A 15,736-nucleotide genomic window follows, 5' to 3' on the forward strand; every position below is an offset into this window, starting at 1 on the left:
AGAAACAACCACTCAATTCAGCACAGAACACAAATATTCACATAGAAACAAAAAGCTTGAATTATGACAGAGAATAGGAACATAATGGACAAAGCTTCATTTGCTTTACCTGTATGGCACATTAAATCAAATTTTTGCCTTTCACACAGATGATACAGTTTTCTAATGTGGAATCAGCACCATTTTGTTTTGAAGGAGAAGGATCCACAGAAAGAGGAGCAGAACATGGAAAATCTTCGGTAATTTGCTGCCATCTGGCAGCAGTGAAGAGCAAGACCAGTAAAAATAATTAATTTATAGTAGCAGCTTATTGCACTAAAAAAGCCATATAAGCCTTGAAAGCAGAGCTTATCCTGGTGCTGACGACACTTTGCTACCTGCAGATTCCAGCACTGACAACAACATTTTTTTATTATTACAGTCTATAACATTTCACTTGTTTATTGTAACATTTTGCCCACCTTTCCTTAGAAAAGTCCAACTTTCTCCTTATTTCATTACAAGTCAGAGAAAATTCCAGAAGATGACGCTGTGAAACATTTAATGTTTTGCTACCTAAGCAATCAATATTAGAAACCAAAAGTTACTCAAGCACGTTAGTTAGCAAGAGAGCTTTGGCACACACACCACCAAGAGATGCAGGCAGCCTGCATGGAGTTCTGAATTCCCCTCCCACTTCCAGCTGTTTATTCCAGGGTAGTGGCATTTGTCTAAGGAGAACCAGTCGGCTACACCTCCTATAAAAAAAAACTGTAAGTTTCATACAAACAGTTATAAAAATAACAATAACTCATTTTACCACCAGGCCCTTTGCCCCTCCTCTAGGCATAAAGCCTTTTAAAATTCCCAGTATTCACTCTAAGCACAGTAAAATTTTGCAACAGCACTGTTTTTTAGCCGTGGCATGAAAAAAGATGTAGTAAAAGTTATTATGACTAGGAAACACCAAAACCCAGCAATCGTGCCCTTGCATCTGAACACCAGGGAGCAGCACAAACACGGCTTTGCAAGGAGCAACCTTGGCACATCAGTGACAACAATCCCACAGTACCCGGACAGGCAGAGCCAGAGCTGCCAGCAGAGTCCCTCCAGGAACAGGAAGCTGGACTGGAACCACAGCTACAACACAGAGGTAAAACCAGGAGCAAACGCATCCGTGAGTTAAAGGCAAGAGCTCTGCTCAGCCCTCAGCTTAAGTAGAGCTGCTGCACCAAAGAGCAGAGGGGGCATGGGTGGGTCCCAGGTGAGGCTGGTTGAGAGGGTCACACCTATTGGTGCACCTGACTGGCTGCTACCAATAAAAAGCAATTATTTCATTAACACATCTCAGCTAATGAGCTTTTGGGTTGGTCACCTGAAAGTTGTAGCTTCCTTGTTTTTGGTGTTTATTCATCTCTGGCACAGAATAGCTGGAAAAAACCCACCTTTCTGGTTCTTTGATGACTCACTACTGCTAGCTCTGTGTTTGGCTGTCCCCTCACACTGCACACACTTGATGTTTGCTACTCCCAAAATGATTGCCTTTGGCATTCACATGGATCTCTGTCTTGGTTTGAAAATATCCCATCAGGCACATAACCTCCCACCTTGCTGTCTTGATTCATCCTTCACTTTTTAACTGCACTGCTATTTTTCTGCACCACTTTTAGGTAACTTGGCTCCTCCTCAAACCTACTGTGATTGCATTTCTCTCTCCTGCTTCTTCTTATCGTAAAAGTTTCTTGATGCAGCTCTGTTTATCTGAACCAAACTCTAGACTGATTTACTTGCAAACTGTCCCCAGATGATTTTGATGAGTGTTTCCCAAAAGACACCAAAGCCTCTAGATAAATCGATAATAAGGATACTGCTTCTGTTGCCAGGTTATTGCTGTTACCTAGGGAGCATGGAGTATCAGGGAAGAAGGCTGGAAGCCATATAAGCTTAGTTTGACCTTTCCAGCCTTTTTTTCCTTATTTCCTGTAAATGGTAATGCACATCAGATTATGTTTTTCTATCCTTTAAATTAATGCACTGCTGTTCCTTTATGTTTTCTTCTTCAGGCAAAATTATAAACTTCTAACCTTTTTCACTAGTCTTCTTTTCCTCATCCATATGTGTTTTCTTCTCCTTAATTGCATTCACTCCTCATTTCTGAATGAAAATTAATGAGATTGCTACCTCTACTTCAAAGCTGTACGAGCTTCTTCAGGGTCTTTTTTGCAGTTTATTATTTACATAACATCTAAATATACTGAAATCTTTTGGAGGGATTAATCTCTCAGTTTTTCCTGGCTATCAGGAACTTTTCTTTTTAGCACTACAGATTATATTTGGAAGTCTAAAGGACAGGCACAAAGGGGGATTATTTGAGAGCTTTATTCTGGTGGTTGAGTGATTAATGACTTTATAGATGAATCTGCAGTGTGCCCATAGCACAGGGAGGTGACCTGGATACAACACTTGTCTCCTGATCCATTTATACTCCAGGATCCAAATCCAGGGACGTGATCCGTGTGGGAAGAGCCCCCCACCTGTGCAGCAGCCCCTGAACAAGGGGAGTGTTGTGCAGAGTGTGAGTCACACCCACACAGATCAAATTTCAGAAGTGCAGCCAAACTTTGTGTGGATGGGACCTAAATTTGTCCCTCGTGCTCCAAAATCCCGGAGTGCTTACATAAGGTAGCACAAGTGACACATACCAAACTGTGAGCCTGTTATTTTCCTTTGGCTAGACTATATTGTTTAGATTTAGTGTTACTTTTTGTTTTATTTTTGTGTCATAGCCTGATTCTGTAGGGCATCAAGACTTTCTTTGAAAGGAGCTTTTTTAAGTTGGGCAATAAACCTCTAAACCTCCACCAATAAAACCAATGAAAACAAAGTTCAAATTTTTTCAGTCTAAATTAAGCTTTTAAAAGTATTTTCACTGATTTATTTTTTAAAAAATGAAAGAATTTTCAGGTAAATCATTCCTTGTTGGTAGTAGTGAAGTTTTAATCTGAAATGATAATAAGGAACTAAACCACTGGGTAAATATAAATACCAGCTATGAGGAAATCAGCCTTGGAAACTTGCATCATCACTGCGAAGTGCTTTAAAACTACAAAATGTTGGGGATCAAAACATGAGCGTATGAACTGATGTGTCCTATGGCAAAAAAAAAACCAAACAAAACCATCTAAAACAAAAATGTGATGGATAAAGTTAAACTATTCAGTTCCAAAGCACAGGAATCAGGTGGAATTTGAGGTTAAGTCTGCTGGCATGAAGGGTCAAGTCAGTCTCAGCTCAATGACGAAATCCAAACACAAACCCACCTACTGTAACACCTACATTTAAATTGTTTTGATAGGAGAGCAGATTGATCCAACATTTGATTTATGAAATATCCATTCACAGGAAACTCATGAATATTTGAGGAAAACATTGAGATTCTGCCCTTATGTTTTCTCCTCTTGCACATGCTGAGGGGGAGGAGATGTGGTCATTTAAGGCAGTAAGTTTTTATTCCCATTGAAACATAGGGAATTTTAAGCATCACCCTTCCCACGGCTGCCAGAAAAATGCTGTCAAATTTAGGGAGGATTCAGGGCTCTACAAAAGATCTAAGAACACACAAAAGAGCGTGGGTTGCTAAAGGAATGGTTTCTCAGGGAGGTGGGTTGACAGCATTGCATTTTGCAGCTCTGTGAAACTATTTGATTAATTTTCCTTAATTGCATTAGACCTTTGTTTCTTCTCAAAAGCAACAAAGAGAAAATAGTGAGTATTTCAGAATCTTGCCCTGTATTAGTGCAGCCTGTGCCATCAGAGAAAGTCTCACTGCTTCACTGCTTGGAGTTGGATAACTTTTGGATTTCACTCTCCCAAGTCTGAACGTGTGGCCAGCTCTCATCAAAAGTATTCAAAGACATTTACTTGTGACAACCTTGGTAAAAGTCAGCATCTCGGTGAAGAAAGATGCTCTGTAGCCTTTGAAAGGAGCGATGCTGTCAGTCCCAAACTTTCATCCATCTTTGTAATTTGATGGCACCTTCCCCATCCAACCTAGCAGGAACTTTAATGGTTCTGATAAAACAGGAAGAATCAGCATGACTTTTGTAGACCACACAGGTCTGTATAATCATAGATGGCCTTGTTATTTCTCACACAGAACAACTCAGGGCACTAAAAAAATTCCCAAATAAAAAGTTAACCACAATCAAAAGGGAACAACTTTTCCCACTGTGCATGAATCAGAAATTACTGCTGCAGAACATGATGCCAGAACATAATGAGCTTAAAAAGCAGATGAATGAGGGGATGAAAAACTCATTTAGCACTATTAAACAGAACGAAATAGCCTGTGACTCAGGATGTCTGCCTGTGAATTAAGAAAATGGAGAGTACACAGGGGGGAAGTAGGAGTGTATGCACACCCAGTTCTTAATCTTCAGTTCTGAGTTTTAGGCTTGTCACAGGAAAATGTTCTTGCACATTTCCGTAGCAAAGACTGAGGCCAGTCTGAAACAAACTGAAAGCTTTGCTGGAAAAAAATAAACGTTTGCAGGGGTTGTAGAGAGAAAAAAGCCCAGAGCCTGGGAATCTAGTGAGAAAATAAAACTACCTAAGTGAGTATCTAACTTCCAAAAAATCACAGTGAGGACACCTGAAGGAGATACTCTACAAAGTACCTCTGATGGTACTGGGTGCTCCCTGAAAAGCCCATGGAGAGCTGGTGGATGCCATTCCTTGTTTGTGCAGTACAGGGTCGGGTCAGGTGCCCTGGGCTGCTGGCCCTGGCTGGCAGGGCTGGCTGTGGCTGCACTCAGGGTGCTGCAGCTGCTGTGCTGCAGAGGTGCTCTGCATCATCCAGCTCTTGGGTGCTGTGAACTTGGGAACACCTCTGGCACCACTGACACCACCCCAAATTCACTTTGCTCCAGACTTCCCATCTCAAAACTCCCTGTTTTTCAGAGGTGCTCATTTGCTGGGGATATTTAGGGGTAACCAGAGTGATTCTGGCTCAGTTTTTTCTAATTTCAGAGCCTGTCAAGCCTCCTGCTAATACCACTCCAGATGCTGATGGCTCTATCTTTCCCAGGCAAAGGGGGCTGGAATCTCCAAGGACAATCATTTTTCCAGCAATGCTTTTGGGTAAGCAGATTAATTCAGAGCATGGCTACAGGATTTGAGCAGGCATTTGGCAAAGCCAAGAAAGCATGAATCAGGTTCTGTATGCATCCACTGCAATACTACTGAAAAAGAAAACACATGGGGGTTGTAGATAGTGGTATCACAGCCACAGTGAACGCCCACTGGATTGTCCTGCAGGGCCCTCTCTGGAGATTACAAGCTGTCTTCTTCCTGCTCTTTTTGTTCAAGGCAGATTCTGTTTCTCACTTGAATTTTCTAAACCCCCTCAGCTCTTTCAGTTCTCAGTGCTTTGCCCAGCAGAAGGGCAGCAGCTGCCTTTGTACCAAGCAAGGCTCAGCTTTCCACTGGGCTTGGCCTTGAAGTAACAACACACAAATGTGGCAAAAGCAACTTTTTCCTCTCTCTGGGATATCCCTGAATTTACAGGCCTCCTGTGCTCTTTAATTGGAACATTCCTTCTATCCTGAATGGCCTTTCTGACAGTTATGTTTCCGAGGTTGTAAGGAAGTGTTAATTTACAGTCATTGTTTCACCTTGGACTCTTCTTAATGGGATACCTGGGACAATAACAAACCAATTTACAATTCCTTGAATCCTGGTGTTAATCAGCAGGCCCAGCACTACCATAATCATGCCCCTGACATAATTACACTTATTATCCCCATGTTACCAGAGCATAGACATAAACAACATGCCAGGTTAGACCAGATGAACATCGCAGAGCTCCGAGTTTGTTCCATGTGATCCTCCCAAAGGTTTGTTAATCTGCTGGGAGTCTCCCTAACACCCCATGAGACAAGCTGCTGCTTTAGAAATGTGCCAAAAAGTCTCCCATGCAGATTCCATGCACAAAACCACTCAGCCAGGAGCAAAGGATAGATAATTCTTTAGCAGGAGAGAAAGGATTGGTTGCTTAAGGGAATATTTAAGTGAGCTTGCTTCTCCTCCAGAATTCATGAATATTTAAATACTTCTGATCCACATGTCCAAACAGTGAACACACAATCCACCCACAGAATCAAAGCCTGAACAAGTACTTGAGCTGTGGCCATGATAAACACAATTATTTGTGCTGAATGTGCTTGAAACGAGACTGAAAACCTGGGCAAAGATTTTTGCTTGTTATTTGATTTATCCTGGGTTGGGAAAGCAGACCTTATACATTTTCTTTACTTTATTTTGAAATAGACATTTCCAGTTTTTCATCTTGACAAGGAACAGACAAATCAGAGAACTGCAGATGAAGCCACAACAGAGGCATTTGCCACTTAAAAACAATAAATACGATCAGCTACCCAGGCACTCGGGGTAAGGTGTGTCACAATCCTCTCTGGCAAACACAGGCACCCATGTCTATAATGAGCAGTTTCTATGTGAGTGACTGCAGGCTGCCAAGGGACTGCTTCCTTGATTTCCTAGAACAGCAGAATCCCTAGGAATAACCATTGCAAGGTTGCTGTCATCACATGCTCCTCTGAGGCTGGTTTCTGTTTGGCAAGAGAGTGAGACAGAGAAATACAAGTCAGTGGCTCAAGAAGAACAGAAAAAAACCCCTAATGTCTCTTTCCCCAAAGTTGGCTGCATTTCTGTCATGTCCAAGGAATTATTATTTATTTCAAATAGCTGTGAGTAATTTGGAAAGAACCTTTTACAAAAAGGTTCAAGTCTACTGCTGTTTCTCCCTGCAGGCACAATAGTTTCCAGGGATATCTTTGGGATTTTCAGACATGTAGAGGAAACAGCCTGTCACAGGCAGAATCTCTGCTGTGGGTTTGGGACAATTACGCTTTCCAAATCTTAGGCAATAAGGCACCAAAAGAGAACAAATCCAGGGAGTGGAGAGGAAAAAACACTTTTGCCATAAATTAATTTATTTCACCAAGGGGAATTGAGGTCCTGTTCTTGTACAAAGACTGTCCATTGTAAGCACAGTAACCCACTAAGTTCAGCTGGAAAAGAGCAGAGGCCAAACAATATCTCATGAATGGATATAATTGAGGATGGATTTAACTCTCATAAACAGAACCACTGGGAATGTAAAGTGAAGCATAACAGTGCTGCACCTATTTGGCTAGCCTTGTCTGTGTAATAGAGTTTTAAAAATTATACAGGTGCCCACAATAACACTTGAACCTGTTCACAAGGGCCTCTTGTCTCTGCTCAACAGAAGTGTTCTACTTACATTGGAACACACAGATCCAAGCAGGCATTGCAGAAAAAGAACAATATTCAGCGTATGTGCTGTAGGTGACACTGAACCTGCCTCCCCATCCAACTTCAAACATGTCATGGAGTATTTATACAGCCTTATTTTAGGCATCTAAAATTAGTTCCTCTGAATCACACTTTAGAAGAACCTATTTTTGTCCCATACTACACAGGAAACTTTAAGTTCCTCATTCAGATGCTGTAATTACTCTTGCCCTCATCCCCCAAATAGACAAATTCTCTGGAAAAAAGAAGTTTATGCGACAGGGATGTTTCTGACTTGCTTCTTAGGTACCTTTCAGTGCCAGCTTTGGATGACTGATCAGTTTAGAAACATGGGGCTGAGGGAAAGTCTGAGGATCCTCATCAAAAAGCAGCTATTACTCTTTATTCCTTAGTGGGGCTTTGTGAGATATGGGGGGGTCACAGACTAGGACAGGTATGATACAGGTAATATGAAGCTCCTGTTGCATTGGCTATTTTTCTCCAAACTGTAAAATCATAGAATGGTTTAGGTTGGAATGGAGCTTAAAGACCATCCAGTTCCACCCCATGCCATGGGCAGGGACACCTTCCACCATCCCATGTTGCTCCAAGCCCTTTCCAGCCTGGCCTTGGGCACTTCCAAGGATGGAGCAGCCACAGCTTTCCTATGCCAGGGCCTCCCCATCCTCACAGAGAAGAATTTCTTGTGTATATCTAATTTAAGATTTTCAGTTTGAAGCCATCCCCCCCTGTCCCGTCACTCCGGGTCCTTGTGAAATGTCCCTCTCCATTTTTCTGGTACCGGAAGGGCCTCAGGTACTGAAAACAGCTAGAAATCTGCCACTCAAAAATTATCTAGCTTTTAACTTAGGTGGAAGAGAACAGATGGGTCACTAAGGAAAACATCTGTGCTAAGATGAGGCAGCAGGAAGCAAGGCTGGAGTGACAAGATTCCCAAATCCCTGTGCCAGTGCTGGTGCTGGCTGCCCTCGGGCACGGCCCAGCGGGGGAACACGTGAACAACCCCCAGCGTGACCCACGCCGCCGTCAGCACTCAAAGTTCCTCATGAATGGGAAGATTGTGTTTTTCTCACAACCACACCACTCGGATTCATCAGTTCTCAGGAGGCAATGCCAAAACCAACAGGTGGCTGCCATATTTGGGTTGCTGGCAATTCATATTCCTCCTACTTAATGAGAGAGGAAGAAGCTGTTGATGTGAAGTGGCACAGACGGGTCCTGTGTTATGAAAGCCCCGTCCTTCATCATCTGACTCGGGAACCAAATGTGCTCTCACACACTGCTGCAGCCAAAACATATTGCAAACTTGAACAACACATTTATTTTTGACTCACTTGGCAAAATGTGTCTTTTTTTTCCCCCTCTCTTTTTAAAGAGCAGAATGGTGGCAGAGCAAGGAGGGGAAAGGATTAGGGTTTTTTAAATAATTACTAAATGTAATTAGTAAATGAATCAACATGCAGAACATACATTCAAAACGCAAGCACTACAGGTATGCTCACTGCTGTAATTATGAATGGAGCAGGAATGGAGATCAGATGAGTTAGTAGGATGGCTGTCAGAGGTGCTGATGGCATAACTTGGCATGTTTTTCCCCAAAACTTGAGTGTTTAATTCTGGTGGAAGGCATTCATGTGTCTGAGGCCACAGCTGGGAAAGCAGCTTGTTGGCTCAGACAGAAGAGTCTCCCTGAGGTCAGAGGTGTCCATTCACATGCCAAATAATCCAAAATGCCTGCAAAATTAAGGCTTAGTTTTAACTTGGGTTAGAAAGGGCAGGAGCAATTTTTTATAACATGGTTGCAAGCAACAGAACGCAGCTGTGAAGCTCCTGATGTATCTGCCAACTTCGACTTCAAAAAATTGGGCTAGAATTTTGATTTTTTTTCCCATCCAAGTCCAAACAAACTGTATGCTTCAAATTTCACAAACACTTTCCCACATTGGAAATGTCTGAACAAATCACCATTGTGATTACCAAGAATTGCCTCTAAGTGACAGAAAACAAGTAATTTTAGACTTTTCAGTTTCGATGCACACGTATTTTCACTTACCCCTTTCACTAACCGTAGATATTGGTTTTTTTATTACAGCTTTTGGGCCAATTTTTCCATGACTGAATTGGTGATAAAACTGTTCATTTCATACTGTTTATTTCTGTCTTCACCAGAAAAATGCTAAACCAAGATGTACTTTAGTGAAGTCCAGCTATTTTGTAATCATGTAAAAGTTGATAGATGTGATCCACGAGATCACGCGACACAAAATCTTCTAGGAATGGAGGAGTATTTCAGAAGGATGGGACATTAAACAAAATCCTGCTTCCTTTATTAAAAATACATGTCTAGGAGGGTGAAGAAAGTAGATGATGTGAGTGCACTCCTCAGGAAGATGCCACGATGCCTTTGCCTGTCATACTCAGGTTTTCTGTGGTGTTTCTCCTCTCTCTATCGGGTTCCAGAATTTAGTTAGCCTTCTAATTTTTTTTTTTTTAAATTTTAAGCAGAGCTAGTTTGAGCAAAAATATCAGAAAACAGGATTTGCCTTTGTCAGTAGCTTTAAATCTAATCAGTTTGCAGCTGTTGTACGGCCACGATGTAACTCTTGAGGGGAAATTCAATTATATTAGGACAGCTGGAGATAACAGCTATCAGTGCTGTTATCACATATCCCTCAGCAGTTTATCCCACACCCACGGCCCGCGGGCGAGCTCTGCGCTCCTGACTAGCGTTATTATTTCAAATAAGCCTCTTAGGCAGCCGCGCAATCTGCTATCAAACTCCGGGGCTAATTACGGCACCACCGAATCAATTAGGCTGGCAAAGATGATCACCCGGAGATGATCACCGAGTCCGGCCTATGGCCCGACACCTCGGTCCGTGTCAGCCGGACCACGGCACCGAGTGTCCGGTCTGTCCTGCACCTCTGCAGGGACGGGGGCTGCCCCGTTACCTCCAGCACCGCTCCATCCCCAGCTCACACCGAGTGTTCCTGAGCGAGAGCCAATGATTCCCGCCCGCTCAGAGCAGCCGGCGGGCGGGAATCATTGCTATGAATTTCGCTCACTCCCGAGTTACGCGTCCAGCTGGCGGCAGCTTTAGGAGAAGGGCTTTTTAACAAACCGCAAAGCCGCGGAGCGCGAGCCCCGAGCTCGGCCTCAGGGCACCGCGGCCTTTCCGCCCCTCCGCGCGAAGCCAGCGCCGCGGTGGCCACCCCCGGCAGAGCCCCGGCCCGGCCCGGTGCCCGCCGAGCGCCCGGAGCCGCCCCGGGCCCGCCTTCCGCCGGAAGTGAGCGGCGCGGAGCCGAGCGGGGCGGGCGGGGCGCGGCGGCCGCGGTCACCGGCCCTCCCCGGGCAGCGCCGACATGGCCCGGCCGCCGCAGAAGGAGATCGTCTACAACAAGCTGCTGCCCTATGGCGAGCGCCTGGAAGCAGAGGCCGCCCGCTTCCTGGAGCACATCAAGGGCAACCTGGCCCGCGCCGTGCAGCTGCAGGAGCTCTGGCCCGGCGGGCTCTTCTGGACCAGGAAGCTCTCGACGTGAGTGCCGGGGCGGGACGGGGAACGGGGCCTCGGGCTGCGAGCGGCGCGTCAGTGCCTTGCCTTGCCTTGCCTTACTCTGCCTTGCCCTGCCTTGCCCTACCTTGCCTTACCGAGCCGTGCCCTGCCCGCTGGGAGCGCCTCCCGCATAACGGAACCATGGGCGCCCGGCCGGGCCGGGCCGGGGCTCCCGGCCTCTGTCCCGTCCCTGCCTTACACAAGGCCAGCGCTTCCACATCGGAAACCGGGACAAAGGTGGCTCTGGCCGCGAGAGCTCGCCTGCCGCCTCTGGAACTTCCGAATTCTATGAGCTTTTAACTCCTGCTTTTATTTTTAATACGTATATATTTTTTAAATGCCTGCTTGGCCACCTGTTTCACCTCTCCCCTTCTTAAGCAAGTTGTGGTTGATACAATCTCCTTGTAACTTCTGCTATAGGAGCACGGAGCGTTTCTCAAGACAGGCAATTTGCTGGGTCAGTGCTGGCAGGATTAAATTCTGGCTTAATGCTGTGTAAACACCGCTGGTGCCCTTGATATCTTGGCTGTACATCAGTTTGTGCTGATGTTGGCCGTGCCGTGTGTGCTGGCAAGGTGGTTTTTATACAGTGGTTTCGTAGATAACACCGAGTACTACATAGGTTTCTTCTCGTGAATTTTACAAAGTACACTTGACCCTATTTTATTCGGGACGCTCTGGCACTGGATATGGCATCATATGACAGTGAGTCCTGTAGCTCCGATCAGTAAATTCTGTGGATGTTTATCGTGTTTGTTGCTAAATGCTGCGTGTGCCTTCACAAACAGCGTTTCCTGTGTGCCAGAAACAACAAAGTACGTGTGTTTTGAACCGTTTCGAAACACTTACAACTTCTCGCCTTACATAAGTCCTTTTTTTACAATTTCAGTTGAGAATTTAATATACATTTGTCAGTCAAAGCCTGTTACGTACGACTGTATTGGAATGTGAGTGTCTTTCTGTTTCCCAAGAGGCAGTCTTAGATAGAATTACAGTGGTGGTTGCAAAATGACTCACATGTTTGTGTTATGTGACAGTTTGAACCTGCTTGGAACCACTTCAACACTGCTTCCCTTTCCACCCCCCCAGCCATCTGCCAACTCATCCTGGTTTCAGTGGTACCTGTTGCTTACACCTGTGGTAGAACTTCCTTTTCCCATCGAGTTGAAATAAACTTAGGTGTTCCTACTGTGAGAAAGATGAGCTTTAGCTAAACAGGCTGAATAGGCACAAAAATTCATTCCAAGTGTGCCTTAGGATCACCCTGTTACTCACTCTGTAAATGGCAAATTGCTGTTACCAATTCAGGCTCCAGGGCAGTGAATTTGGCCTGTTGGGAACCACTGCTGTGCTGCTTTATGAATCACAGAAAGGTCAACAGGCTCCAATTTGTGGTTTCCCACCTACACTTTGAAGTCTGAATTCATTGTGAGTGTTGCAGCTTGTCTGATGCCTGTTAGTACCGAGATTTTCTTTGTGGCATTTTAGATACAGGGAGGCTCTGAGTGTGTTGGCTGTGGGCAGGGAAGGAAACAGTGGGCTTGGTGTAAAAAATAAGCTGGTGTAGTTAATGTGAGAGATGTGCTGCTGCTCGGTTTGACTTGACAAAGTACTTCTAGGGATAAAAGGCTGAGAGAATCGGGATATATCAGCCTGGAAAAAGGGCAGGCCCGGGGCAATCTAATTGTGGCATTCCAGTACCTGAAGGGAGCAGACAGAAAGATGGAGAGGAGGGACTGTTTGTAAGGGCCTGGAGTGCCAGGACAAGGGGGAATGGGATGGGATATTGGCAAGGAATTCTCTGTGAGGGTGGGGAGGGCCTGGCACAGGGTGCCCAGAGCCACTGTGGCTGCCCCTGGATCCCTGGGAGTGTCCAAGCCAGGTTGGATGGAGCTTGGAGCACCCTGGGATAGTGAGAGTTGTCTTTACCCATGGCAAGGTGTGGCACTGGGTGGGCTTTAAAATCCCTTCCCACCCAAACCATTCTGTCATTCTGTGAAATGCAGTAGCAAAGACTCAGATGTAGGTAAACCACTTCCAGCCCTGTGATGTTCATGACAATAGAATCCAATTTTCTACTGTGTCTTGATAGTCAGGAACTCATCTCCAGATTGACTTGCTCCCTTTTTTCCCCTCCTGAAAAAAACTATAATTAATAAAATGCTCAGAATCTTCATAGTGGCATGATGGCTGCTTAGATTTGTTGCCAGTGTCTGAATTGCAAAGGCCAGAATCCTTGCAGTATTCTGTGCAATAATTTATGTCTTTATTTATTGTACAGATCCAAATGTTAATACAAACTGGGATATGTGTACATAGGAATGAGCAAAGCAAACAGTGGCATGCAGATGATAAACCTGCATCATTACATCTCCTCACCTTTTACAGCTCTGTGCCACAGGAGAGAATGAAAGTGAAACTCAGATCTTTTTCTGAATTAAAAATTTGAGTACTCTTTTGTGGTGACAGCTGAATTGTGTGTGTTTTACACCCCCCACAACTGGGACCATGACTTGCACATATTTATCTTCAGACCAGCTGTTTCAGCTGTCTGATGTCACCAACTTAGTAGGGAGGGGACAGAAAAGAGGCAGAATAGGAGTTTGTTAGACGTAATGTCTATCAGATGAGCTGATCTGAATAATTCTTTTATGGGTCATTTTCAGTGGTGATACCTGGTTCTTTTGGGGGGTGTGTGGACTGTGGTGAGAGAACTTTCTCTCCTCTGAGGAGAGTAACTTATGATTTGATGAGACTTCTGAAGCAAGTAAAACTTGCCCCAAAGACTGACAGTTAAATCTGTAATTGCTCCAAGATTCCTCCAGCGTTGTCTGGTAAAAGCTTGTAAAATACTAACCAGTTGTGAAAGCAGAATAGCAAATCTCAGCTTGCCACAGCGTGTGTGGGAAAAGCAGGTTACAGCAAAATAATTTGCTTAACTGGTCTTGCTCCATAATTTTTTATGGTCTTCAGGTCAGCAGTATACAGTGTCTCAACTTCTCTTTCATGATTTATAGATTGTTCTAAAAATGAAAAAAACTCCTAAACACAGTCAATAAATTGACATATTAATATAGTACTGACATTTCATGGTTACTGTACATGGAGTTAACTCTGCAGCCAGGCAAACACACAAATGCCTTTCTGTGCTTTCTGCTCCAGCAGTCAGGGCTGTGGGAAGATGAAGGTCTCAATTGCTGCCCCTGACAATGTTATTTTATGTACTTGTCAGCTGTAGACTTATAAAATGACGCTCAACTGTCTTGCTGTAAGGTGTGGAAAAAAGGCAGCTCAACTGTTTGGAAGGAGAATGACGGGACACAAAGTTACAGTGAGGATAGAAATGACTCCATGGGACTTTGCCAAGTATTTTAATCACTATTGCCTAAAAGTCTTGTTTGACATCTTTCTCTCATCTTTATCAGGGAAACAGAAGCTTTCTTTGGCTGTGTGAGGGATGTGTGTGCTGTGTACATGTACATGTGATTGAAGCAGTCCTGCTGAGCATGATTCATTGCTTTTCACATCATTTGTCAAAAACCGAGCTTTAAACCAGTCGTGATCCCGTCCTGTGTGCTAGGAAATGCAGATGGAGAGCCAGGAATTTAGGGGAGTGTGCTGTTCAGCTTCTGGAGGAGAGGGAATTTTTAACTGTAGCAGAGCAGCCAACTTTCTAGGGCAGTTTAGGATGGCCACATGATACCATAGTACACTTCCTAAAAATAGACCTATTGTGCTTGTGAAGGCAGAGATTGGATACCCAGCACTCCGAGATTGGGGAATTGGCTTGATGCTTTGGTTGTTTTTCTGTAATCTCCAGGGACCCTGTACTCTGCACAGAAAGGCTGGAGTTGGAAACAGAATTTTCACTTCTTAATTATGTTTTTTATGTTATGTGTTTTATTTGTTGGGTTTTGGGTTTTTTTTCCATGTAGCTGAACAATGAAGGACAACAATTTTATGCTTTTTGCAGGATAAGAACTCATAAAACCTCAAAGGAATCAAAAAGGCAGTGGATTCAGGATTTCAGGTGTCATCTCAATGTAGTATTATCTCCTTTCAGAAGTCTTCTATTTTGCAACGATTTAGTTCTACAATTTTTTTTTCCCCTAATAGCCCAATTATCCAGAAGAGACACCATTTCTATGATGAACTTTATCTGTCTGATTAACCCCTGGACGCCCTTCAGGGTTCATGAAGTTATGCTTATATTCTTTTATTTAGTAATCGTGACATTTCATCCTTTCTGAAGGGATATTCTGAAAATATTGCAGTTCCCCTCTGACAGATTTTTCTTGTTTAAACTTGAGGAAAAGGCTGAGCACCCCTTTCTAGAAGTATTTATTTTCTGCCACTGCCTTAATGCTCAGCTGGATTCATACAAATAATTGACCCCTTTCAGCTCTGCCTCCCTCCTACATAAAGAAGCTGTAAAATATGGGAGCAATTTGGCATCAAATCCTGCTGCTTGGGCATAGTGACATCTTTGTGTTCAGCACGTTTCTGTGTACTTTACTCCTTTCTTAATTAAACAGCATTTTGTGTGGCAGAGCTGTTGTTAGCAAATGTCACGAAGGAGAACCAGCCAAACATTTTATTCTCAGTTATATATAGCAATGCTGGCAGATAAATTGGATCTCTGTGTTTCTTTGTAGTTAAAACTTATTTTCCAGGCTCCTGCAGGTTTTTTTTGGGCTTTTTTTTTTTTAATCATGCATGTTTCACCTATTTTTCTTTCCCTGAGGATTCTTTTTGCATGTCTTTTTTTAGGCATGTGAAAAGTGTAGGTGTTCAGCTCTCAGTGGTGTAATTCTGTAGGTAGGTAGTGTCTCTGGCCAATCCAGATTATTT

The 15,736-nt window shown here is 43.9% G+C and overlaps 1 protein-coding gene and 1 long non-coding RNA gene across 2 annotated transcripts in view; one reads left to right on the top strand and one right to left on the bottom strand.

Annotated features, from left to right (window-relative positions):
- Nucleotides 1–8,628: 8,628 nt before the first annotated feature.
- LOC106865215 (uncharacterized) lies at nt 8,629–10,593 on the bottom strand. Its single transcript, XR_001404580.2, has 2 exons — nt 10,284–10,593; nt 8,629–9,066 (listed from the first exon to the last, which is right to left on the bottom strand). It is a non-coding gene; the product is annotated as an uncharacterized LOC106865215 (long non-coding RNA).
- Nucleotides 10,594–10,660: 67 nt separating this feature from the next.
- PSME4 (proteasome activator subunit 4) overlaps nt 10,661–15,736 on the top strand; it is a 43,225-nt gene continuing 38,149 nt past the window's right edge. Inside the window, exon 1 of the mRNA XM_014895143.2 lies at nt 10,661–10,867. Coding sequence (XP_014750629.1) covers nt 10,695–10,867 — 173 coding nt within the window. The 5' untranslated portion in view covers nt 10,661–10,694. The remainder of the gene's footprint in view (nt 10,868–15,736) is intronic.

Source organism: Sturnus vulgaris, chromosome 3 (assembly GCF_052056855.1).
Source record: "Sturnus vulgaris isolate bStuVul1 chromosome 3, bStuVul1.hap1, whole genome shotgun sequence".
Classification (NCBI taxonomy): domain Eukaryota; kingdom Metazoa; phylum Chordata; class Aves; order Passeriformes; family Sturnidae; genus Sturnus; species Sturnus vulgaris.